Raw genomic sequence first — 25,129 nt, 5'->3', positions numbered from 1 at the left:
TCTGTCTAAGAATAGAATAGACGGCGTAGCTGCAGAATATCCGGTGCACGTGACTACGGCGGGCCAAGTCGGACATTGGCTGAAGTGGTGAATCAAAGTCATCCATACCACGGCGTGCTGTGAGCAAGTACAGCGCTCCCAGGCACAGTCCTGAACATGTACCGTGCGCCTCCGGTCTCTAGATTGGTCGCATCCACGTCTGGTCGCAATGCTGTGAGAGTCGTGAGGAGGGTGAGTCGCCGCGTTACTTTAACTTGTTTGAATGCATACGACTTACGCTTAACATTCTTTTCTAGCGTATAGCATCGGAAGCAGCCCCGGCTCCCAAGGACAAAGGCGTCGTTCGCAGAGTTCTCTGGACTACAGCTGGTCTCACTGGTACTTTCTATGTTGGAAGCACATTTGTCGCGTTCAGCAACCAAACCTACTATGACTTTTTCTCGGAACAAGTTCCCCTCGGCCAGTCGATGCTCGAGTATGCGGAAAAACACAGCTGGGACAATATCACAACCGACGATGTAATTGAAGTCAGTACAGACGCTTTCGTGGCCACCTATGCTTTTATTTCAGATCTCATCAAGAAAATGTCCGGTGGGACAGAGGAGGATACGAGTAAAAAGACTGAGTCTGCAAAGCCAGCTACTAAGACCATCATGGTGACACCGAAACGCGTAGAAAAAGCTCCAAGCCCCCCAGCCAAGGTGCCTACACAAAAGCCCACTACACAACCACCCCCTCCCAGAGCCGACACCGTTACTGCACCCGTCGCGACAAAGGTCTCGCCAGAGCTCGAAGAACTCGTAGCACGCGCCGAGGCTGCGATCGCGGGAAAGCCCTATGTCGGCGATTCAAAGACCGAAACCGTTCATTCTTCAGCCGAGTCTGTGGAATCCCGTATCTACCCTCTTCCTCTCCCAATCGGGTTTGAACCCCCTCCAGGCTACTCTCGTCCCCCACCCCCAGAGAAGAATGTGACCAAGGCGGCTGAACAGAGTGAGGTAGTTAAACCGGTAACTCTCCCTCTCGTTGCACCCTCCGTCTCCTCCCTCGCTGAATCGGAACCCATCATTTCCCATCTCGCCGGGACTATCGATAACCTTGCCTCCTATCTTGCCACGAATCCTGCGGCGGCGACAGAGGCAACTGACGTACTTGAAAGTGCTAAGGGTGACCTCACTGCCCTTGTTGATCGATTCGAAAAGGTTCGCGAGGATGAGCGGCAGTCCCTTGAAGCCAAGCTTGACGAACAGACTCGCGAATACTCTTTGAAACTCTTAGAGTTAGAGATGGAGGCCCAAGATAGACTGGACGGTCAACAAGAGGATTTCACAAAGTTCTTCGAGGAAGAACGAAGTAAAATTATTCAAGCATACAGAGTGAAGCTCCAAAACGAGCTTAAGACGCAGACAGAGCTTATTAACGAACGGTACGCCATGTTCTGTCTTGATGGAACCACACACTCAGTGCAATGAATCGATTTGCTAGGCTCAAAGAGGAAGTTATCGCCCAAGGCATTGAGCTACAGCGTCGTTGGATTCGTGATATCAAAGTCCGCGTCGAACAAGAGCGCGGTGGCCGTCTGGCTAAACTGGATGAGCTTTCTGCCGATCTCAAGCGTCTAGAGCGTGTTGCTTTTGATAACGCTAGTTACCTTGATGATAACATTCGCATCCATGCGCTTTGGTCCGCGCTTCGCGCCCTAAATTCGAATGCCATGGCTTCTCCAATACGCAAACCCTTCCGTGAAGAGCTCCGTGTCCTCCGACATATTGCAGCTGCTCGCGAAGATCCTATCGTATCTGCTACTCTGGATTCTTTGGAAAAGACCGACGTACCCGATGTCGGCATCGAACCTCTTGCTGATCTGACCACTTGGTTCACTAATGAGGTCTCCCAGAAGGTCTCTGAAGTTGCTCTCGTCCCTGATGAGGATGCTGGTGTGCTCTCATACCTCGCCAGCCGTGCTCTCTCAAACTTGAGATTCAAACGTCATGGTCTAGTTGCCGGCGATGACGTCTTGAGTGTTTTGGCTCGTGCAGAGTATTATCTCAACGAGAAAGATCTTGATACTGCTACCCGTGAACTTAATCAGCTCAAGGGCCCTGCTAAAATCCTACTACATGATTGGCTTGAGGCTGCACGGAAGAGACTTGAAGTTCAACAAGCACTTGATGTATGACTTATGTTCCAACCTTCGCATTTTACATGTGCACTAATTGGTCCGTTGCAGGTTGTTCAAGCTCAAGCGACACTGGCTTCATTACTTGTTGTGTAGTGTTCAACACTCTTCCCTTGCCGTTACTTTTAGATCTAGACAGCTGGTTCGTAGCCGCCTCGGGAGAGGTACTCGTTATATCCTAATAGTTTCAAAGCCTTCGGAGCTGTAGATTACATTCGCATTGCCGCTGATAGAAGGTGGAAAGGAACAGACAAAAAGAGGAATGCCACCTGGACATCCATGAACCCGTTCTAGTCGATATCTCATGGTTTAAACATCTTACACTATGAAAAATACGGTCCGATGGGTCAAAGCCGCGTTCAAATGTGACCGCCAAGTATTAATATTAGGATCCTTTTGCGGATATTAGATATGCTTCTGATAAGTACGACAACTGAGGTCTAGGTTCAGCTATATTGATCCCAGCCAAAGCTAAGCGCCTCGTGGTTGGATAACACAATGCCTTACTCCCACTCCTGGCAGCTGATGTATGACCGACATGGATTTCATCTAGGTCCAGACAGGCATCACAACTGAGTGAAATTACTGCAAAGCTAAAACGCGGAAGCCGTGATGTGATCTGTGTGATTCTATACATGATACAATTGATCGCACTTTTTTGAACACAAAACATCGAATGTATCGCCTCGTTGTTAACCTCCGCCCCCTACCACTCCCTTCCTCCTAAGTGTTATCTCTGGCCAGTGATGCATCATAACTCTAACTCGATGTACCAACAATCGGTGTACCAGCAACCTACTCAACAACAGCAAAATGGAGTTCCCTGGCATCCAGCGTCTGATTCTCAGCAAACGATGGTTGCAGGGCAGGACATGGTGTCCGGTGATCAATACAGATACGCTCTTCAGAATTTTGTATGTGTTATTTACGCGTACTGGCCATACTCGGTTTGATCGATACCCGTCAGCGCATTGCACACGAAAAAGTCGAGGAGCAGAGATTGCAACTCGAGGAGCAAGAACGGCAAGTGGCGCAATTGCGGGCGCGCATAAGTCTGTTGGAAGGCGGGAGTGGATTGCAAATACAGGGGCCGGGAGGAAACACAATTGATGATTTTTCAATTAAAGTGCAGCTTTGATGTTCATGGCTATTTTACGCGCTGACCAGAACACCATCAGAACGCTGCCTCGCAGCTCGATAAGCTGATCAATCGCTGGGCAGCAGATACTATCCGAAATCCCCCTGTTCCACTTCGAGACATCTGCGCGGCAATTCTAAGCGATGTATCTTCCGCTACTGGCTTGGAGATAGACGATGTTGAAGGGACCCCTATGCAAATTCAAGCTTATCTTCGTCATGCCATGGCGGAAGTGATCTCGGAAGGAATAATCAACTGCCTCATTGTGACCAACTCAACCGAGGCGAATATCCAACTGACCCGAATACATGAACACATTTTTGCTCGTGAGTTCTTCTCTGATCGCGACCATGATAACCGGGACTCAATAAAACTGGTGTCCCCTTGCTGACTGTCAAATCGCCACGAATGTAAAACGCCGATTATCGATTCGTTGTGATGGTTCGTTCCTGTTCTCCGCTCTTCGGCGTTCGTCATCACGGCAATGATGGATTTTCCAGGTGATCCAACTGTTGCTAGGATCTGGCGGCGGCAAACATTCTCGGCGGCTGTTGAATTTTGTGCACCCGACCTAACTGCAAGTATCGTTTATGAACACATTCCTGAATTAATGCGCGTCCTCAACGGAGCTCTCCCCGTTTCTGGTGGAGTATCCGTTCTCGATTCTGCATATACCTTTTCTCGAATGTTACATAGCTCTGGTTCAAATTCGGGAGATGCTTTTTATCGAGCATTCGTTCCAGAATTGGGCAGTACTCTATATCCAAGGCAGATCGAGCTCGTGAAAAGATGTCTAAGGAGCGAACGAGGTGAACTTGACCGAGTTGGAGCTACCATCTTTCCCGGTTTGGTCAAGGTTAGCGAGGGGCTTAAGCAGCCAAATGGACTTATTGGAGATAAGCTGCAGGTGAGTCACAACTGTTGTAAAGCCTCCTTTTCTTTCCCTTTTCATACCGACGTTTATTCGATCTAGACTGTTGTGAGAAGAGCTCAAGTGATCTGCGAATGCGCATTGGGGGGAAATGTTGGCTCATCATCTCAAACAATGCTTGGGAAAGATGCACCTGGCATGCCACCACCACCCTTGACTATGTAAACCAAATGCATATCGTCTCTATTCCGGCTTGCGTGTTCATCATGTGTCTTTCCATCTCCAGACTCTGGAGCTTTAAATTATTTTTCTCGGAGATTTGAAGACTTATGCACAAATCAATTGTATACCATTCCCACATTTCTTTGCAGCACTCCTTTTCATTGTTTACAAAATTTCAGATCTGCTTCCAGTAGTAATCACTCAGCTTCTGAATTTCTTTCACGATTATATGTCTACTATCTCTTCCATACCCAGACCAAAAATTGATATCAAACATGGTCGTATGGCCTACTGTTGAACTATGTATAATATGGTAGGTATTCTGAGGTTGTGCATTGACTCAGCCTTCCAAAAATCAAGTATACAGAACAGGTCTACCTCAACTTCAACTTCCAAAACTGAGGTTCTCTCCGTCAATAAATGGATCTCTTACACTTCCGGTCTTGGCTCGCCACAATTGTGTATAGAGCACTTTGATCTTTTGGAGCTCTGCTTCAAGCGCGGCTGTTTTGCTAGCTAGTGCTAGGAAAGTGGCGTTTTGGGCCTGCAGAGTTGCAGCGATACCTATCGAAATTTTAAAAAATCATGAGGGGTCATGAAGGAAGTTGGCAAGGAACTTACTCTGCGGTGTAGCCACTTGGCCGGCTGAAGATGAAAGCTTTCGTTCAATTTGCTAAGACAGCAAATATAGGACTCATGTTTCTTTCGACAGACGCAATAAAGCTTACCTCTATCGTGGTTTTGTACCAGGCAAGCCGCTCAGTCATCTGTTGAGTGACGCGTTGGAAAAATCTGTGTCTGTGATTAGACAAGATAGACACTAAGCCAACGATATACGCACTCCAACGGAAAACCTGCATGATCTTTGAGATACGTCGTTCCACTTTGCGCGCTACGAAATGCATCTATAATACGACTCGCAACGATGGTATCCTGCACAGCTTGATCAACTTTGGCTTTTAGATCTTCTGTATGACGAAGATCGCTCCGGATCACATTTGACGCATTGAGGAAGTCCTATTACATCGAATTCAGCCATGACCTCTACAGAAGCATTCGGTCAACACACCTTTTGCAATTGTCTGATCATCTCTTGGCCTTTCGTAGGTTCTTCGCCAAGTTTTCGCTGATGTAAATCCTTGCTTATTTGCACGCGCCCTTGGATGTGAGAACTATTTGCCTGGAATTGAGCAAGACACAGATATGGAGAGTAATTCTGACATACTCGATACCTTCCAGGAGCTGTTTCATATTGTCGGGGAGATCATTGAATTTGGTAGACTTAGTGAAAGTGAATTGTCCAGATTGCGCCTGTTGATTTGACGGCGCCAGGGATGATTGACCAAGACTGGTTAAAGAGTCAACGTTATAGTGACATGAGATGGGACCAGTGCACACACCTTGTTGCGGGCCTCCCGAAGAGCGAACCAGTTCCAAAGCCACCAGTAGGCTGGGCAGGCTGACTCATAGAGCCATATAACGAGGTCTGTTGTGGTTGTTGTTGTTGTTGTTGTTGTTGTTGTTGCTGCTGCTGCTGCTGCTGCTGAGGCGTAGCGCCAAAGATACTTGACGTGCCAGTACTAGGTTTTCCGAACAATGAGGTCTGCGGCTGGTTCGTGGCATTCGTGCTACCGAACAACGATGACCCCGCCTGCTGTCCCGAGGTCCCTGTATTGCCAAATAGTGATGACCCACTTCCTGTGCTTCCGAACGTCGATGTACCTGTCGGAGTGCCTGACGCGCCAGTGTTGCCAAACAAGGACGTGGAACTGTTTTGCTGGGCGGGTTGCTGTGTATTTGACCCAAACATACCTCCGTTAGCTAAGGGCTGTTGCTGTTGCTGGTTGGTTGAGCTTCCAAAGAGTCCCCCGCCTGGTGCAGGCTGCTGCTGCTGATTGGACGTGCTCCCAAACATCCCACCACTTGTTGCAGGTTGCGTCGTAGATGTGCTGCCGAATAGACCACCGGACGCGGGTTGTTGAGTTGTAGTATTACCAAAGATGTTGGACGTTGGTTGTTGATTCGATCCAGTATTACCAAATATACCGCCGGATGTTGCTGGTTGTTGTTGAGTTTGCGAGCCTGTAGAACCAAACATATTGGATCCGGATGGCTGATTGGCCGGTGTTACTGCAGCAGTCAGAGGATTGGTCGATGGTGTTGCTGCAGCGTTCAAAGGGTTGGTTGAAGGCGTGACTGCAGCAGTCAGAGGATTGGTTGAAGGTGTCACTGCAGCATTTAGAGGATTGTTTGATAAATTAGTTTGTGATGATGGATTCCCAAAGATTGCGGATGCTGGTTTACCACCAAACAAGGGATTGGTACTACCAGCAGAACTTCCGAACATTCTTCAGATTTGGTTGAGTGCAATATAGGACATGAGGGATCATTTACTCACGACATCGCTTGCTTTAGATCTAATTGTACAAAATGTACAAGCTGCACTTCGAGCTGAGAATGGAAACGTAGGACAGAGTTGACTTCTAGCTGGTGGCGATTCGCGAATCCGCCGCGGCAGTAGAATCACGTGATATATGTTTTCCCAACTTGGAACGCAGAAATGAAGTTTGAACTAAGTAGTGCCCGCGGTTTGCGTGTTAAAATAAAGCTATATTATATGTTACGAAAGCAGAGCCTAATGAAAGTTGATATGTAGGGTAGAGAACCCAGGAAATCCAAATAATTGTATGTCACATGCAGAAGTGTCATTCTTGTGACCAAAGGACTCGAGGCCAGAGATAGAGCTGTATACATTTTACAGAGTAACACAACGGAGATATTGTAGAGTGTGTGAGCTTGAGCCAAATTTCAATGATGACAGGCTACCGAAACGTCTAATGTTTTTTTTTTCTCATTTTGCGAGTGGATAAACAAAATCACAAGGAACAAAGCGCGTCTAATAAGCGTTGATCTTCTTTCTGCTCTTACGCTACAATAAATAGTCCTCTAAAGTCGATTATGTATCACTCACCTTGAGGCTCGCATACATTCCTTGTAACGTTGCATCCACAGCGATCCACTGGCAGTGCGCAAGTTATACAGCCATTATTAGCTAATCACTAAGTGAACGCACGTGAAACGCCTTACAGCGACTCAGTAACCTCCTTGGATCGAGCTTTTTTTTCTAATCGATTGAAAACTCGGTATACTGCCCCAGTCTCAAAAACGATCGCCTCAACTGAGAGGTCGTTAAATAGCTTTCTGCAGCTTGATTTGAAGACAAAATTAGCTCGGACTATTTTTTCCCAAGGTCGCATAGGGTCACACTGGGGTGTGTAGTGATTCCATGATGGCATAACATATCTTTAGATTCTGACTCTCTACTTTAGATCAAGGCCTTAAGGCCCAAAATTGATGTCATACTGTAATGATCGATGACCAAATCTTCGTATTTTAACAATGACAGTTCATACTTTGGCATAGGTACCTTACCTTCCTTTCGACACGTACCTTGATTTGTTAGTTGTTCGACCTTCCGTGATTCGACGTTTGAAAGGTCAGCAATCTCCAGGTCGTGTGGCTCTTGGTTCCTGTACTCAGTCTGACTCTGCTCATCCACGACGGGCGCAAAGACCCACGTGTAGAAGCTCGGCCCGCACTCGGCGTGCATCATCAAACGACCAAATTACACCCAAATTACGTCCTTTCTCTTTAACCTCAACTACACCCGATATCCCGTCCATACCACCAGCTTGAAACGCTCTTTATAACCAATGGCTCCCGCTGTTTCCCATCCTCCTAATGTTGTTTTTCTTGACGACCACGCACAGCGTCAGGTCAATGTCGATGCTGCTACCTATTATGGCGCAAGCGAGTCCTATTCCCGTTCTCGGACGTATAGTCATGTAAGTCATTCATGAGGATTCTTCACACTTGACATGTTCATCGAGTTTTATTTTTCAGTCATATCTCCATGGCTACACCCCTCGAAGGCCTCCCACTTTTGAAGATGATTTGCACCTTCGGTCACGGCGTATGTCGCATGACGAAAAGAGTGTTACCGCGCCTCCAAGACGATTTCTCATCGATGTCGAGGAGACCATACGTGTCGTTCTGGAGCAGGAAGACACGGATGGTGACTTTCAGATTAGTGTCACTGATGCAGGCCCAAAAACCATGGCTCTCGGTACTGCTACGAGTAATGGCTTCAAGGCGTTTGACATCCGCGTGAGTCCGTTTGTGGCGATTCTCCGAGATATAAATATATGATTCTTACGTGCGTTCCCTTGATATGACAGGGGACATACATGCTGTCCAATTTGCTACAGGAGCTTGCTCTTGCAAGAGACCATAACAGGAAGCGTATCATTCTTGACGAAGCTCGGTTGACGGAAAACCCTGTTGATAGGTTGTCCAGGATGATCAAACATTCCTTCTGGCACTCCCTGACACGTCGTATTGATGGTGATGGACTTGAGATCATTACTGCCGACCCCAAGAATAGGACTGGACGCATTAATCCCCGAATCTACGTTCCTCATGGCGAACCAGCTATGGCCGAGTATTACAGAAAGGTTGCTCGGGAGAAGCCTCATATAAACCTAGATGTCCAGGTTCTGCCGCCGAAGCCCGATGACCCCTCGTTTGTCAAAAGTTTGAACAACAAGCCTGGACTTTTAGCGTTGGCAATGAACGAGGTAGATGATGGACGTGGTGGAAAAACACTCAAGGGTATTCCATTCATTGTTCCTGGAGCACGTTTCAACGAGGTGAATATCTCATCATTGTGATTGGATCTCTAGCTTACTTGCCCGTCGTAGCTTTATAACTGGGACTCGTACTTTATCTCTCTTGGGCTGCTCGTTGATGGGCAAGTTAACATGGCGAAGGGTATGGTGGACCACTTTATCTTCGAGATCAAGCACTACGGCAAAATTCTCAATGGTAGCCGGAGCTACTACCTGTGCCGTACTCAGCCTCCTTTCTTGACGGACATGGCGCTCCAGATATACAATCAACTAGACCAGTCAGATATAAAAGCGAACCAAGCATGGCTCAAGCGCGCTATCCAGGCGGCTATCAAGGAATACCATACTGTTTGGGTTGCGGAACCTCGCGTGGATCCCAAGACTGGTCTTTCCAGGTATCGCCCTGATGGTCTCGGTATTCCGCCAGAAACGGAGGCTACCCATTTCACACATATCCTCGAACCTTACGCCGCGAAACATGGTATCTCAGTTTTGGAGTTCAGTGAAAAGTATAACGATGGGATTATCGAAGAGCCCGGTCTAGACGAATACTTTTTACACGATCGTGCTGTACGCGAGTCTGGTCACGATACTACTTATCGATTTGAGAAACGGTGCGCCAATCTTGCGACGATTGATTTGCAATCGCTTCTCTACAAGTACGAAATCGATATTGGGACTGCGATTCGGGAAGTATTCGATGATGAACTCGAACTTGAGGAAGATTTCCCTCTTGCACCATTTCCTCCTAGTCCCGAGGCTTATGCGAATCCCCAAAGGGAAAGCTCGAAAAGTCGTGTGCAAAATAGTGACGAGTGGTTTGAGAGGGCAGAGTTTAGACGTCAACAGATTGACAAGTATATGTGGAATGAGAGTAAGGCTTTGTACTTTGACTATGATAGTGTCAAGGAACGGCAAATCTTGTATGAATCGGTTACATCGTTTTGGCCACTCTGGGCTGGGTGTGCCAGCGAGGAACAGTGTTGGCAACTCGTGTACGTTGATAATCGTTATTTGTGGGGTTTCGTCGCTGACATTTTACTCGTCTCAAGAACACAATCGCTGAAAAAGTTTGAAGTCATCGGTGGCGTCGTTTCTGGTACTGAAGAATCCCGCGGACAGATTTCGCTTGATAGACCGAACCGACAATGGGATTATCCGTATGTTTACTTCTTGTCATGTTGTTCTAAGATATTAATCCGTTCGCTTGTAGATATGCGTGGTAAGTAACACAAAATGTGCTCCGCTTCGTTCAATTCGGCTAAATTTGGTTGACGAAATCGTCGTCTAGGCCTCCTCATCAGATAATGATTTGGGTAGGACTTGAACGTTATGGATACTTGGAAGAAGCCCAACGACTCGCTTATCGTTTTCTTTACATGATGACGACTGCGTTTGTCGACTTTAATGGTGTCGTTCCAGAGAAGGTCGGTTAACCCTTTTTTGAGACACAACCGTTATATTGACTTTTTATTTAAGTTTGATGCAGTCAAGCTCTCGCATTTGGTTGATGCGGAATACGGTAATCAAGGCATTGATTTCAAAATGGTCCCTCGGGAAGGTTTTGGTTGGATGAATGGTATGTTCATATATTCATTCACATGTTTTGAGCTGGAGATCTCATTATCATGCCAAAGCTGCTTACCAGGTCGGATTGACGTTTTTGACTACCCATATGCGTCGCGCCGTTGCTGCATGTACCAGCCCCGAAGTCTTCTTCGGTGCCAACGTCAGTGGACTTGCTGCTGGCCCGAGTCACATTGCAGATAATTTCTTGCCTACTGATGCTCTCAACTTGGCATTGGGAAATTTGGACATGAATACCGCTATTGCTACTTCTGTCTGAGGGAGGTCCGGGAACCACCACCCCCTCCTTTTTTTTAATAATCTTAGATTGTATACATTAGTTAACTCATACTTATATAGAGATTAGTGCCTGTGATGAAACTGTTTTGTTCGCGGTTTCAAAAAAATTTATGGACATCTATTGCTTGAAATAGGCTATCCTATAAATGAAAATCTGGGCAAAATTAGATTTAGCCTCATTGCGAATAAGCGGCGCAACATTTGACGGTATGAATCCTGATTGTTGACATGCCTACTTGCGGCTGCGTCGCTCTGAAAGTATGCGAACTGCATTCTTTGAGAAAACGTAAGAAAGCCCACTCCAGATGGTGGTCACTGCTACGGTCCACCTATAGCAAGGTATTTGAGCGAAAGGAACAGAACAAATAGTTGATTGACGAACTGTAGACCCTGGAGCGCGATTCCGAGATCGAATGGTAGAATGGGATGCACAGTGGTAACACCCATAAGGAGGAGCTGCAAGGCAGTGTTCACCTATTGACGGAAAACAACCTCCCTTTGGTATTCTAAGAAAAGGATTTTGGGGGCACACAACGGACCTTGCTGATGAAGGTAGGATGAACTTCAGCTGAAGGTATTGAAAAGTCCCAATAGCGCTTGAATGTTTTCTGAAGAAAGAACTCGGAATGGTGAAAAAATATTTAGGGAGAATATGGAGACATACTGGATGTGGTAGAGAAGTGAAACGAATGTAGAACGCGGAGAGACTCAGTAGTACATCCCGACCAATGATGATTATGGCCAAAGGAGCTATGAAGGTATACTCAGAGTCGAAAAGGCTAAGGGAAGCCAAGGAACCGCACCTGGCAGTAGATTTTGGATTGCCAGGGTGATGGTCAATGTAGTCATGAGGATTTTGTCCGCTGCAGGATCGAGTATGGTGCCGAGGACTGAACTCATCTTGTATCTCCGCGCGAGGTAGCCATCGATCTGGAGAGAGAGATGAAAGAAGACTAGGAGTAGACGTCGTTTACACGGACCAAGTCAGTAAGGCCCGCATAAACGAGGATGCCAGTGGCGAGGTGGTAGTTGTCGGCGAGGATCGACCAGCCGAGGACAGGACATGAAAGTATTCGGGAGGAAGTTAGTAGGTTGGGTAGGGTATAGATGTTCTCGCGAATGGCCGGTCTACGGGGCGGTCTTGGTACTGACGAGAGGGCGCGAAGGGGGAGGCGAGTGGCTGGCTTGAGACGGAGAGCAGAGAGTGGAAGGCGCAACATGGTGACGTCAAACGAGAATAAACATTCCTTATGCCTCTCCTAGTCTTGATGCCTACGCCTATGCCTCATGTTCCTCCCCCGCTTCCTCGCCCCGCTCGCCAGCCTCTTCTTTCAAACGCATAGCCCCCACTTGCACTTTGAACTACGCCATCTTCATGCTTCCACCTCCGACGCCCACGTCATCTTCTCAGACGTTCCGAGCACACACCCAAATCGGCTTACCGCTGATGATGCCGCTTCCTCTTCATATACGATTCGACACACTGCGCCTGTGACTACTTATAAACCTCCCTCCTTCGATGCTTACATTGATTCTCGAAAAGCAAGCTGGAATCCCTCAACACAGAGTGCGAGTCTCGACTGGAAAGAAGATGTAGTCTTAGGCCCAGACGTCCAAAGCAGGGAAACGCTGCTATCCCTCGCTAAAATGACAAATAACGCGTATCTGAATGATGGTGAAGCTGGGTGGTACGAGCTAGGGAAGAACTGGACTGTGGTGAGCGGTCATTGTTCAGCAATCTTGTCTGTTACTCTATCTATTATCTCGCAGTCGTACCCTTTTGGTTGGGAGCCACCCTATGACGATGGATTTCGTGGACATGTATTTGCTACTCCAGATAACTCAACGGTCGTGGTGTCTATCAAAGGCACCTCCGCCGGAATATTCGGAGGCGGAGGTCCAACAGCTAGAAAGGACAAGCTAAATGACAATTTGTTGTTCTCCTGTTGTTGTGCACGCATAGATTGGACATGGACTACCGTATGTGACTGCTACAGAGGTGGGTATAAATGTGACCTGGATTGTGTGGAAGCCGCCTTGATAGAAGAGAGCCTGTTTTATCCTATTGGAACGGTAAGTTTATTCCTACTTGTCCTGCATCCCGACTTATCGTATCCCATGAATAGAATCTGTATAACAATCTAACCTATATGTAGTTCGTGGTTTCTGTTCTCACCCAAGCCCCACCCGTTTGACTTTTACCGTTAGCCCTGACTCAACTATTTGGGTAATTGGCCATTCTCTTGGTGGCGCTCTGGCAAGTCTCATTGGTGTCACATTTGGAGCCCCGGCGGTGACCTTCGAATCCCCTGGAGAAAAGATGGCCGCACGTAGACTCCACCTTCCATCACCCGTATGTTCTTATCTTCTTCTGTCCCCTCCATTCGTCATGGTCAATCGTCTTTTGGCTCATCTCCGATATGACTACAGCCTTCTCTTCATCACGTTACACATGTTTTCCATACGGCAGATCCAATAGCAATGGGAACGTGTAACGGCGTCTTATCTTCATGTTCCTTGGGTGGATATGCCATGGAATCCAGGTCAGTATCGGGAGCTTTCCGTGATATAAATGTTTAATAGAATTCCCTTTGTAGGTGCCATTTGGGGAAAACGATCGTTTATGACACCGTATCCAATTTGTCTTGGTCTGTGGACATTCGAAAACACGGCATCGTGCCAGTAATTGAACAAGTTCTTGGAGAACCTTGGCAAGCAAGTATAGAGGCTGGCAGAGAAGTGCCAAGAGCCGTTCCGCAGGACGATTGTGTAGTATGTCGAACAACTTTGCCTTTTGTGTTGTGAAATAGTGAGGGACTGACGGTCATGCGACAGGAATGTTATAATTGGGAGTTTGATAGTTTCCCTCAGAAGAAAAAAAAGTGGTGGAATAGACTTGAAGATGATGCGCAGGGAGCCGAAGACTACGTCAGACAAACACCTCTAGATGTCTAAATATGAGAATTATGTATCTTTATGGTTCAGACTACGTTCCTTACTCCACTTAACTTAAGGTACATGTATGGGCTGCCAAGTGAAAAGTCAAAGCTTAAGGACTTAAGCCGTGCCAGCGGAACGTCGAAACCTCGACCAGATATTTTAATCATAAACCCATGATCGCGCTAGTGACCAACGCTAATACCAGAAGGGGAGATAGAAGTGGTATGTAGCAGAACTTTGTGCCGTCGACTAGTATGTGTACGGTAAGCTCCAACTTTAAAGCTTCTTTTCCCCGGGTGTGTCGTTTATGGGAGCAACCGAGGCTTAACTCGAGAAGAGAAAATAATTCTTCCGCAAGATGATCCTGTAGAATGTATTTCCAATCTTCGAAATTGTAAACTAGGACTCGAAGGATCATTCCTATTTCTGCTTCTGCTTCTCGTACATTGGATTGTCAAAGGGTATGGAGAAATTTGAAGTGATATTCATATACGGTTTGTTTCCTTCGCTAAGTATGATAGTCAGTACACTCAGATTCAAAGTACTTATCATCTATTTCCTCGGACTAAGCGCATAGATGCTTCTATTTCTCTAACCAGCCTCTGGGTAAACCTGTATTAACGCAATCGCTGATCAAAGAATACTTCATCTGCTCCTATCCAACTAACACGTTACTACCGTATGCGATAAAGTTGTATTGAAAAGTGGACATAATGCGTCAGGGAAGAAGGTTATCGCCGGGTATACTGTGAGACCGTCACAGCTGATCATATTCAGTACCGCTTATTATAATGCTACCGTTCATTGATATCGTTCAGCCTCACAGAATCCAGATGGATCAGGTAAATCTCCGTAAACCATGATTGATTTTTGCGTAATGTTCATTGATTGGAATTTGAACCCGCTAGAAAGATTCGAATGTTGAACATTTTGGTTTATCCATGTCTACATTGGTGTTGGGTTCACAACGAAATTTAGCGGGTAAGATGGTTCATTCAGAAATTGAAAGTTTAGAAGGTGGGGCAACATGTGATAAAGTTCCGCAATCTAAATGAGTTCCAAAGCGTCCCTGGGCCTGATCAACGTCAACGATCGATTCACAAGGCACTTATGTATAAACATTGAACATTACTAATACACTCGAAACACGTTCTCAAGGTCTCATCCGGTCATCCACGAACAAACCCAAATGCTAATACCAATCACCTTCAATCCCACCTCCTCACACCAAACACCCAAACTTCCACCAATACTAGCCAAGATATCCAACGACGAAGTAGTCTTGATCGAACTTCAAGGCAAGCTCGAAGTCCCACAATCTTCAAATAAAAACGGTCAACTCGTAGGCGAACTGAAACTGGATGAAACCGATTCTGTGAGTTTTGTTTGTGAATAAAACTTGGATTTTTATCAAAAACCATGATTCCATTCCATTTCCCCCCCACCAAATCTCAATGGACGTAGATCTCTCTACATACATACATAGATGACGTGATTCTTAAGCATTTCTATTGCTCACACGATCCCTTTTTTTGGTCTTCTTCCGCAGCGCAAAGCGACACTCATGATCGGCCATAACCTACTTGAGGGCACCATCGTTCAGTTATCTAAACCACTAGCGATACTCCACCGCTCTGGAGCCGAAATCGATTCAAGTGGTGTGACTTCCAAGGATGGTGATGAAGAAGAAGAGAAGCACGTAACGAGTAACCAAATCAGCTGGGAATCAATAGGGATCGTGAAACGCAAGGTCGTTTTCGCTAAAAGACCCATGCTTATCGTGGGTCCCTCGTCTTGACGTACACACACACATGAGCCAGATTGGCTTATACATGATATATACATTGTTCTTGTCAGTTATTATTTTTTTTTCTATCTTTTGTACAGGCGATATACACAATACCACTTGGGAGCTACATGAACAAAGAAAGCGCAGTTAAAAACACGCGCCGGAAAACCATAACCCACAAAGCACCAAAATGTTTCAAAACAAAGAGATAACATATGCTCGTGAGTTCAGGCAGTTTTGCCAAACTCAACAACGGGAAAGTGGCGAGGAAAAACCTGCAGAGGCACCGGGCCGATAGGCTGTAGAAGTCTATCGAAATAAGATGACAAGTTGAAGTTGTAATACCAATTTCAAAAAGGAGGGAAGAGACAAGATGGGAAAAGTCAAAGGGCGCTTGCGGGTATCAGAGTATCGGAATTAATGCAGAGATTGATGTACACAGGGTAAGGAGCGACGTTGACGTTCGAGAGGTGAGAGTGTCTTGACGGTGGTGAGGCGTGTGACCAGTCAGATAAACCAATTAGAAGCCATCAAAATGGCCCTTGAGTATTCTTTCGCCCATGGGCGAAGGTGCCCGTCGGGGTCGTCTTCCATCAGTACTGAAAGTGGCCGAACGACGGGGCTTGTTGTTGAAAGGAAGGTTGTCAGGACTGGAATCAGCAGCCGTGTTTGGTGGCGGGCTTGAAGAATTAGTAGGAATATAACCCTGGTTCAACCATCAGCTTCTGCGGGTAAAAGAAGATACGATAAGCCTACCTTTCTCAAGGGCGCGGTGCTCAAGGAAAGCCTGCGTAAAAAGCCGGTGCCACGCTCAACTTGGGGCTCTGGTAGAGGAGTTGTCTTGGGCTCAGTAAATCGATTCGCTATGTGGGTGCTAGTACGGCGCATTTGCGTAGCAACTGGGACAACTTTCTCGTCTTCCTCCTCCGCTGCAAAATAGTGTAAGCGATGATAATCATCAGATGACGGATCAGACAAACCTTCATATACGGGGCTGGTACCGGGGAACTTGCGCCTCAAAGGAAATGTGGAGTTTGTCTTGGTGGGAGACGACATGAAATACGAATAGATGGGAGACGATGTGGGGGAAGTTCGAATATTTCCAGAACCAAAGGAAGTTGAGATGGGAGTCGTTGGAGAACCATTAACCGAGCTCGTTGAGCTAGACGACGCTGAAGACACAGAACGTGCCCGACCACGGTTTTGCCCAATAGGGATGGGATCAGAGTGCCTGATGTTGTCAACAGGCTTTTGAGGAGAAGAGTTTGCGGACATGATATATAGTAGTAAAACAAGTTGGGGAAAGGCAGGAAGATAGATGTAGGACGGGGGACTTATCTGAATTATATATACGCCCCCCATCTGTCATATTAGAACTGAGTCAGCACGTGCCCTTCGATCGAGATCGTAACCCACCTTCTAATCCCCATTAGCACAGCAGTTCAGATTCTGGACCAATTCTCTCCTGGGCCTTGAGCATCGATCTAGAACAGTCCCGCCCATAGACCCACAGAGACAGCCTAGCGTCTGCCATGATTCTTCGCAACTATTATATCTTCAGTGGACTTTCGCGGGACAAGGGGCAACCCGCCCCCGCCACCACCTCGATCACGCCGTTCCCCTTTTTGCGTCAGAACTATGCCATATTAGGCAAGAAGAGTTCGTCAGCATTTACCGACCAAAGTTAGATTCTTATTATCAAACTCGTTGATACTCAATTTCAAATGTGGGTTTGGAAGTTTGGACCATCTATCCGCCAAGTCATCCCGCCCAAGAGTATAATTCATTGGGCCATTCCCGCATCTACTTTCCCGTTGATGATGAGGAGCCTTGAACCATTGTTTCCACATTTGGACTATAATGAGCACGGTGAGATCCTTGATCTAAGTGTGGTTTCTTCTACCCAACCATGTCATCGCGTCTCCCATGACCTCTCCAATCAGATTCTTTCTAGAAGGATTTATAGAATCCCCTTGGTTCGAAGATAGCCTTGCCCAAGGGAAGAAATCTAATAGCTCCTCCCATGAATAACATCCAATCCCTATGCTTCTAATTGAAATCACTGGTTTGACCCCTGTAGGTAACCCAGGTTTCCTTCGTAATACTGAAGCACTCTAGCTGCTCAAGTGCTAATAATGAAGGACAGAAGTGGATGAATCATGTCGTGAGGGAACGACAGATCGCCGGTTTTTCATCTCGTCATCCTTATCTCTCATAACTTTGTTTACATTAATAACGAGCAGGTTCGGCACATTCCTGTGATGCCGGCATCATTTGAATGGTAATAGCCCCCATTTCCTCCATTTGGATCTTCTATGGCCGCAAATCTCCATCTTCGTATGATCGGGCGAATACAACCCTTGAGTATGGAGCTGGATTCACGATCATCTCAAACTCCTACGAGTCCGGTGACGAGGCTATAAATGGAGAGCAACTGAGGAAGATAAAACAGTTGGCTGGGCCAGCAGGCATTTTTGGTACCTTCGAGTGGAGCACTGAAGACATGGAATGGAATGCGGAAGCCTGCATTTTCTGCACATAAACAATTGTAGGGTCCTCGAGTGCCGCTCAATTGAGCGATGTCGAGGAACATTTCACGATTAATCGATAAATGAGTCCTGTGGTCACTAAGATGACGTGCTCGTCATACTAAATACCAATGGATGCAGAAAATAACCGATCTGTTGATCATGTGTAGACTCACACATCAGTCCGAGGAGGTGCATCTAGATACTGCCCATGGGCCACACATAACATACCTTCAAGGTGTGAAACGCAACAACCTTTACAAACTTTGCTTTTGGAGCTAATCTTTTTTTGGTTGTACATATATAAGGTTTATTTTTGGCCACTGATCTTGCATGGGGAGCACTTTAGCAATGTACTTACGGGGTAGTGCTCGATTTTCGGGCACCCTTTAGGAAATGGGTAGATATTTTTTTTGGATAAATGGGATCTCACACGCTGACGCCACGAAGATCAAGCCTGAAGTAAGGAAGAAAAAGCGAATGCGATTCGGACGGCCGAGCCCTTTGAGATGTCGGTAGCTGGACTCGGTCCTCGGGGTAATTATCTGTCGTTTTACTACTAACAGGTACTTGTCGGTAAAGAAGAGTCTAGTGTGCACAGAGGGGGCGAGCATTTTAACCAGGTCCAGTGACGCAAAACGTTGTCGGCTAAAGACTTGATCATCCTTCTCTTGAAGCGGATTTAGTCGAACGGATTTAGTCGCGAGTCGGATAAACGTCGACTTGATACGCCATTTTTCACCGACAGTGTCCCATCAGAGGCTGAATCATCGCACACATACGTTCTGGATCAAAAAACCATCCAGGCAATATCAACTAATGATGAGAAAGTGGTTTGCAAGGTTCTTTGAACACCTTGATCGACACGCAGTGAAAGGACCGAAGTAAACGACTAGTAAAACGATGACTGTTCGTAACTGTAAAAGAAGCTCAGGTTCTTCTCTTTCTTAACGCCCGATGCCTGACGTTGAGCAGACGAGCAGAGAAAGAAAACCGAGCGTTCCCGTGAAACCCCAAATCTCAAAATCCCGGCACCGTGAAAAGACAAAAATACCCAAAAATCAGACTCCTATACAAGATGGTCCGAGAGGATGCATGACAAAACATACTAACAGATAAGTTACCAAGAAAGCCTGTCCGACGTCTCGGCCTGTCTCTGACGGGTCAATGATTTTGACATGATCCAATGATCATGAAGCGAGATTAGCGGTGTCGGAGGAGTTTGGGTAATAGGGGGTTGATGTGGAGGCGGCAGCGAGTGGGTTTACCGGAGGGGTTAATTTAAATGTGATCATGTTCAAAAATGAAAGAGGTGGCTGCTGTACATACATATCAAATCTCGAAATCTCCAAACTGATGAACAGTTGACGTACTTTGATAATATACTTACTACTACTATTTTAATTACAACTATATCGATAGTAGTGCCCCCTGTATCGCTTGCTTTCCCCGTACTACTTGGGGCCGCCTGCAAGTCAGGCGACCAAGAGCGGGCCGCTCAATTGTCATCCAAATTTCACAAGTTCTTTTGAATTATACCGCCCTACATTCTACCATTTTGTCTGAACTGCCACATTTACTTTTACTTGGTGTAAAAATAAATTCTCGAGCACCTGGAGGGTGTCCCTATAGTAGGAGGGGGCATGTACCTTCAACTGGCGCTAGTGCCACTGCCTCTGGGGTGATTCGGCTAGTAAATAGTTTCTTTCTCGTCTCTGCCATTCAAAAAACGGGCAAAATAGTTATTACGCGGCGTACTATGCTCTAGACTATACTTCCCCAAAATTTCCTCCACCCCTCCCTCACACGCAGTTAAATAAGAAGACGAAATAGATTTGTTTTCGATCCCATCTATCTTGAAAAGAATCTCGACATACCACTCTGAGCAGATTGTCAGGTCTGAAGTTTCGTTAAGCACACTCAGGGAAGCTAGTGACCTCTATACGCGGGACATGTGAAATCTCATAATGAAGTAGCGGAGAAAGGAGACTCGAGACTACGGAAGAAGATAAATTTAAACCGAGAAAATTAGAGTGGGGCCGCACGCGGCGGGGGAGTAGTAATAAGTAAAGGTAAACTCTTGCTCTAGGCTGATCATTATCATGAGCAATACTTAGTAACGACTCAGGCACATCGACTTTCACCGGAAAAAGGCTTTCAACATTCTGATCACCCGGAATAACTTTAGAAGATCGAACTGCAGAGTTTGTTGCGCAGTCCATCATCCAGCAATAGGCCATCTCACCCTTACACAAAAACTTGACTAGTGACTGGCGATTTACTCGATGCGGAGCCGGACGCGCTTTGATATATCGGCCGCGACTGGCACATCGGCGACAGACATGTAGACCTATTAGTTTCATTCAGCTCAGTGAGAAGTCTTGAAACCAGGGTATTCTTTTGATCACCGGATGGATCTGGTGAAAGATAAATAGATGAAGGGAGGGAATTTGAAAGTGGGCTCAATAAACTTCAGACAATAATAGTATTTTGACCACCATTTAATTGTAAACCTATCATAGTATAGATCCCCCAAAACATTTCGGTAACATGAGAATAACTCGAAAACAAAGAAAGAAAGAAAAGTAGAAAACACAGAGAGAGAAAGCAGAAAGGAAACAATGAGAGATAATAGCTTCGAACACCCTGCATAAACCGAGAGATATAAGAAAAAAAAAGAGAACTGAAGAGAAAAAACATGCAACGACAGGGGTATACATCTGAAACCACCCCCTCAACCATGATCCAGGAACGAACGCCAACGTAAAAAGAAAAAGGATATGAGGGTATGTAGGGAGGAAATCCCCATCGCGGCACAACGACAGACAACATATCTTTCAACCCAAAAACGCCATCTCTGTCATCCTCCTAGACTCCTCGTCTTTAATTGCACTCGTCTCCAACAAGATACTGCCTCGACTATGCACAGTTGGATCAAGAGGCTTCCTCGCTTGAGGTCGCTGTCCAACACCAGTCGTCCTTCCGTCGCCACTGGGTCTAGCAGCAACACATGGCGTCGTTTGAAAACGCGTCGGTAGTGCAGGCGAAGGCGGCAAATGTGAAACGTCCAGTGTTTTACCTTTACTTGAAGGCGCAGTCGACGCACAGTTGTGTGATGCACGAGGTTTCGTGAAACTTGAGGAGGCTCTCCTCAATTTGTCAAAGGCTGAGATTGAAGATCTCTTTGAATCGCCGGTGCGATTACAATCACCCGGTCCTACGGACTGACTGCGCTTGAAAGGGTTAAAAGACTTCCGTTTGTCGACCTTGTCGGAACCCAAAGGTTCTCTTGCTCGCCTTGTCAGGATAGCTTCTTGCGGTATCACCAGCGTCGGCAGTCGTTTCGCTGTATCAGGGGATAACGGCGGTAATAATCGCAACTCCGACTGGGATTTAACTGCAACACTGTTTTCTCCGGGACTCTCGACAATCATGGGGATGTTTGTAACATGCTCTGATGTCTTGACTTTGAGCATTCCCATCTTACCTTTTGCACGACTTGCAGCTACACTGGAAAGCAGGCTTGGTGATTCTGCTGTATTAAGCGTAGAGATGGTGGTGACTGTCCGAGAAGAAGAATCAAGCGAAGGAGTTACTGGGGATGTAGACTCGGAGATGGAATGCAGTTGGCTCAACGATTCTGACCGTCTGGGGGGTATGGAAATATTGAGGGACGGATAAGACGATTCTCCAGGGACTACTATTAGCGGCGAGGGGAGGCTAAGTGGCGTCGCTGATGCAAAAGATCTTCGGGATCCCGAACGACTGTGTCCACTCGAACTGGACGACAATTCAGTCTCAGCGTGCTGAGTATAGTGGAACGAGGATGGCGGAAGGTTATTCGCTGAGGATATAGAACTTGACTTTCGACCGGTTATCGCTGAGTGGGTTGGAGAGGAGACGGACTGGGGTGAACTAGAAAAGGGAACAGAGGCTGCATCGACTGAAGGACCATCACTGAATCCTGAGGATTGGGGAATGGATGGCCTCTGCGGCAGAATCTTCATCAGGGGTTGAGGCGGGTTTGGATCACTCTTAACTTTAACTGGAGCTACGAGGTCGTGCGCCACAGGAGACTCGGTGGCTTGTGGCGATGGAGCACCAAACCTAAATGATCTCATGCGCTCTCTTTCCTCGTTCTCTCCAGATGGCTCAGGATCTTTAGACTGGTTTTTGGATTCCCATTCTCGCTTGACTAGGTCAGCGGCTGAGGGCTCGACAGTATTGCCATCGTTTTTGGATTCGAATCGAACGACTGGTGTACGACGGTCCTGATCAGCCTCCTGGCGACTTAAATCCTTTGGAGGCGCAAGAGGAGGAAGTAACCCACGCTCCCGCAGGGCAGCTTCGCGGTTTTGCTTTGCCTGAAGGGTCGGGCTGACAGGGGGAGGGGATGTAGGTTGTACCGTTGGTCGAGTCCGGAAAGTGGTGCTGATGGCCCGTAAAAGTGTGTGGGACTTGGAACGCGGAAGATCTTTACTAGGAAAGCAGAACCGTGTGAGAAGCGCGAAAACGAGAAGGACTAGAAACTTACCTGGGCACCTCTGGCCGATCTGGCTTTCGTTCTCCCAAAGGCTCCTTGCGTGGGTCGGCTCTTAACCGAGGCGTGCGTACGTGAGACGGAAATGTTTGATATGCGGATGTAAATCGACCACATACCTACTACTGGCTTTATTCGAGTTGGCAGTGGTCGCGTTTTCCGTTGGCGCGGTCTCTACTTTAAGCTTAGATCCAGATCGAACATCTGACTTAGCCGAGGCGAATCGACGGTTTGGTGCGAAGAGGTCGAGAAATGACTTTCGTGATTTCATGGAACTGGCATCAAGAGAGGGAGGAGGTGGGGGAAGAGAGAAGGAATGGCGGGCAGAGTTTTCATCTGCGAAACGAGGGACAGGACCGAGTGTTGCAGTCATTTGGGAAGTGGCCGGGAGAAGATGAAGGTGGAATTAAATGAGTGGCGGGCAGGCGAGCATATGCTGTCCAGTCGAAATGCGAATCCAACAGCCACGACAACAGCGAGGGCGGGGAAAGGCGCAAAACAGAAGATCCGCATGGTTTTATGCCTTTAGCCCAGAAAACGGAAACACGATCATCCCACCCTGGCCACTGTGGGGCATCCGGGGACTCTTCTCCAATTGGGTCTTTCTCACTTTGTAACCCCGTTCAATCTCCTGTCTAATATCCTTGCTCAAGCGGCCACCGCTCCTAGTCAAATAATATACTACGCGTCTCCTCGTCGGTCGTACGACGACTAAAGTTTGCCCACGTATGCCGAGGGCTCCCACAGATTCAATACAAAACATGTACTCCCTCAATAGCGCATGTCAATAGCATGTCACTATGTTTAGCACGTCCCATGTTATCCCCATGTTCAACGCATTTATCCGGTATGTAAGCCACATCTTGACGTTACGCATCATTTCGTAAACTGTTCCAGCTGACCCCGGAATTATGCTCACGCGAGAGGTCCTGATCATCAGTAAGTATCGTTGTTTATGCTGCTTAGACTTTGTCACCTGTCCAGTTGTCCTATCATCGCATGGCACTAGCAGGAGCTCGACAAAGGCCTAGAATAGGATCATAGGTACACAATTTGCGTACAATCCTCAGTGAAGAATATTACAAAAAGCCGCCGGTTATAGACGGACCAATCAGTATATCAAATGATCGTCCCATGTGTTACCAATACATACCAGCATCAGATTGACGTTAACATTATTTCCTACGCCTGGTGTTAGAATGGCCGAGGCCAAAGGCCCTGAAAGGTTGAAACAACATACATATAAATTTATCCTGTAGCGCATTATTCCCACAGAAATAGTTGTATAGAAATCATTTTGCACTGTATCTGTGTCAGTACTCGAGTCATTTTCGCGACGATCAGGACGCAATTGATTCAGTTGTATCGGCTTCAACATCCACTTAGCACTATCACCATCATCATCAACAACACCTTCTTCATGTCCATATACCCAACCAAATCATACCCAGTCACAAAAGGCCTTTCCGAGTTTGACATCCTCACAGCATCCCACAAGTCAGTCTATGTCATAAACCATTTCCCTCAGAGAGTGTCATTCTCAATTCTAAAAAAAAAAACAGATTTCTTCGTGAGGACAACCATGACGACGAATCAAATGCCAAGGAGGGAGAAACAGGTACTGCGAGTGGTTCAAAGACTTGGGAAGACAAACTAGCAGAAAAGTACTACGAGAACTTGTATCGCGAGTTTGCGCTGTGCGATTTGAAGCATTACAAGTCTGGTAATGTACGTCAATTTTTTTTTACTTGGGCCTACAAGTACCTCTTACTGACACTGAATTTACAGTTCGCTCTTCGTTGGCGTACAGAAACAGAAGTCATCTCCGGAGCAGGCGAAACCACATGCGGAAATACAAGATGCAAATACCATTCAACCTCCCCCTCATCTATGAACAAAAGAAAAAAGGAACCACAGTTGACGACACTCGAACTACCATTCGCGTATATCGAACATGGAGAACCTAAAAACGCGTTGGTCAAAGTCGTGTTATGTCCGAGATGTGTGAAGAAATTGATGTGGAAAAGGATGAAGGAGAAGCAGATGAAAGAGAGTGGTGATGTTATAATGAAGAAAGAAGATGAAGAAGAAGGAGGAGTAAGTGGAGGTGAGGATGAGAGCGAGGACGAAGAAGAAGAAGTTGGGGCGACAAAGACAAAGGGAAAAGGAAGAGAGCGAGATGAAGAGGAGATCGAGAAGGAAGCTAGGCGCCCGGTTGACGAGGAGCATAGAAGCAGGAGGCACGAGCCAAGGGAGAGGCATTCGAGGAGACGGACTTCACGCTCCCGTTCACCTCGTCATTCACATTCAAGGAATCTTAACCGAACCTACGACCATAGAAACCCATCGTATCATAAATAAGGACCTG

At 46.7% G+C, this 25,129-nt stretch overlaps 10 protein-coding genes across 10 annotated transcripts; 6 read left to right on the top strand and 4 right to left on the bottom strand.

The window, feature by feature from the left end:
* Positions 1–107: 107 nt before the first annotated feature.
* On the top strand, positions 108–2,499 carry AGABI2DRAFT_134742 (hypothetical protein). The gene is made up of 4 exons (XM_006459209.1): positions 108–231; positions 297–1,426; positions 1,486–2,173; positions 2,231–2,499. Exons 1-4 carry the CDS (start codon positions 157–159, stop codon positions 2,273–2,275), a joined length of 1,938 nt encoding a protein of 645 aa, XP_006459272.1. The 5' UTR covers positions 108–156; the 3' UTR covers positions 2,276–2,499.
* Positions 2,500–3,033: 534 nt separating this feature from the next.
* AGABI2DRAFT_65719 (hypothetical protein) lies at positions 3,034–4,413 on the top strand (the record flags this gene model as incomplete). Its single annotated transcript, XM_006459208.1, has 5 exons — positions 3,034–3,093; positions 3,147–3,305; positions 3,358–3,643; positions 3,818–4,224; positions 4,291–4,413. The coding sequence occupies 5 exons, from the start codon at positions 3,034–3,036 to the stop codon at positions 4,411–4,413; spliced, it is 1,035 nt and encodes a 344-aa protein (XP_006459271.1).
* Positions 4,414–4,643: 230 nt separating this feature from the next.
* AGABI2DRAFT_134740 (hypothetical protein) lies at positions 4,644–6,878 on the bottom strand. The gene is made up of 8 exons (XM_006459207.1): positions 6,809–6,878; positions 5,811–6,758; positions 5,636–5,758; positions 5,480–5,582; positions 5,252–5,427; positions 5,139–5,202; positions 5,032–5,083; positions 4,644–4,974 (listed from the first exon to the last, which is right to left on the bottom strand). The coding sequence occupies exons 2-8, from the start codon at positions 6,506–6,508 to the stop codon at positions 4,796–4,798; spliced, it is 1,395 nt and encodes a 464-aa protein (XP_006459270.1). The 5' UTR covers positions 6,509–6,758; positions 6,809–6,878; the 3' UTR covers positions 4,644–4,795.
* Positions 6,879–8,075: 1,197 nt separating this feature from the next.
* On the top strand, positions 8,076–10,995 carry AGABI2DRAFT_134738 (hypothetical protein). The gene is made up of 8 exons (XM_006459206.1): positions 8,076–8,255; positions 8,314–8,577; positions 8,649–9,119; positions 9,171–10,093; positions 10,151–10,275; positions 10,389–10,525; positions 10,578–10,677; positions 10,736–10,995. Exons 1-8 carry the CDS (start codon positions 8,124–8,126, stop codon positions 10,942–10,944), a joined length of 2,361 nt encoding a protein of 786 aa, XP_006459269.1. The 5' UTR covers positions 8,076–8,123; the 3' UTR covers positions 10,945–10,995.
* Positions 10,996–11,055: 60 nt separating this feature from the next.
* AGABI2DRAFT_191269 (hypothetical protein) lies at positions 11,056–12,200 on the bottom strand. The gene is made up of 6 exons (XM_006459205.1): positions 11,945–12,200; positions 11,768–11,894; positions 11,629–11,714; positions 11,504–11,572; positions 11,347–11,438; positions 11,056–11,293 (listed from the first exon to the last, which is right to left on the bottom strand). Exons 1-6 carry the CDS (start codon positions 12,182–12,184, stop codon positions 11,197–11,199), a joined length of 711 nt encoding a protein of 236 aa, XP_006459268.1. The 5' UTR covers positions 12,185–12,200; the 3' UTR covers positions 11,056–11,196.
* Positions 12,201–12,251: 51 nt separating this feature from the next.
* AGABI2DRAFT_116245 (hypothetical protein) lies at positions 12,252–13,919 on the top strand (the record flags this gene model as incomplete). Its single annotated transcript, XM_006459204.1, has 7 exons — positions 12,252–12,680; positions 12,735–13,037; positions 13,091–13,119; positions 13,173–13,317; positions 13,395–13,507; positions 13,562–13,736; positions 13,800–13,919. The coding sequence occupies 7 exons, from the start codon at positions 12,252–12,254 to the stop codon at positions 13,917–13,919; spliced, it is 1,314 nt and encodes a 437-aa protein (XP_006459267.1).
* Positions 13,920–15,069: 1,150 nt separating this feature from the next.
* AGABI2DRAFT_201322 (hypothetical protein) lies at positions 15,070–15,702 on the top strand (the record flags this gene model as incomplete). Its single annotated transcript, XM_006459203.1, has 2 exons — positions 15,070–15,279; positions 15,454–15,702. Exons 1-2 carry the CDS (start codon positions 15,094–15,096, stop codon positions 15,700–15,702), a joined length of 435 nt encoding a protein of 144 aa, XP_006459266.1. The 5' UTR covers positions 15,070–15,093.
* A 17-nt stretch (positions 15,703–15,719) lies between these two features.
* On the bottom strand, positions 15,720–17,018 carry AGABI2DRAFT_218287 (hypothetical protein). The gene is made up of 3 exons (XM_006459202.1): positions 16,674–17,018; positions 16,450–16,622; positions 15,720–16,399 (listed from the first exon to the last, which is right to left on the bottom strand). Exons 1-3 carry the CDS (start codon positions 16,966–16,968, stop codon positions 16,214–16,216), a joined length of 654 nt encoding a protein of 217 aa, XP_006459265.1. The 5' UTR covers positions 16,969–17,018; the 3' UTR covers positions 15,720–16,213.
* A 3,819-nt stretch (positions 17,019–20,837) lies between these two features.
* AGABI2DRAFT_177261 (hypothetical protein) lies at positions 20,838–23,246 on the bottom strand. The gene is made up of 3 exons (XM_006459201.1): positions 22,881–23,246; positions 22,756–22,815; positions 20,838–22,700 (listed from the first exon to the last, which is right to left on the bottom strand). The coding sequence occupies exons 1-3, from the start codon at positions 23,132–23,134 to the stop codon at positions 21,059–21,061; spliced, it is 1,956 nt and encodes a 651-aa protein (XP_006459264.1). The 5' UTR covers positions 23,135–23,246; the 3' UTR covers positions 20,838–21,058.
* A 935-nt stretch (positions 23,247–24,181) lies between these two features.
* Positions 24,182–25,122, top strand: AGABI2DRAFT_116241 (hypothetical protein; the record flags this gene model as incomplete). Its single annotated transcript, XM_006459200.1, has 3 exons — positions 24,182–24,258; positions 24,324–24,489; positions 24,550–25,122. The coding sequence occupies 3 exons, from the start codon at positions 24,182–24,184 to the stop codon at positions 25,120–25,122; spliced, it is 816 nt and encodes a 271-aa protein (XP_006459263.1).
* Positions 25,123–25,129: the final 7 nt, after the last annotated feature.

Source organism: Agaricus bisporus (assembly GCF_000300575.1).
Source record: "Agaricus bisporus var. bisporus H97 unplaced genomic scaffold AGABI2scaffold_3, whole genome shotgun sequence".
Classification (NCBI taxonomy): domain Eukaryota; kingdom Fungi; phylum Basidiomycota; class Agaricomycetes; order Agaricales; family Agaricaceae; genus Agaricus; species Agaricus bisporus.
Note: the sequence above shows the minus strand (reverse complement) of the source record. Positions and strands in the feature narration are given on the sequence as shown.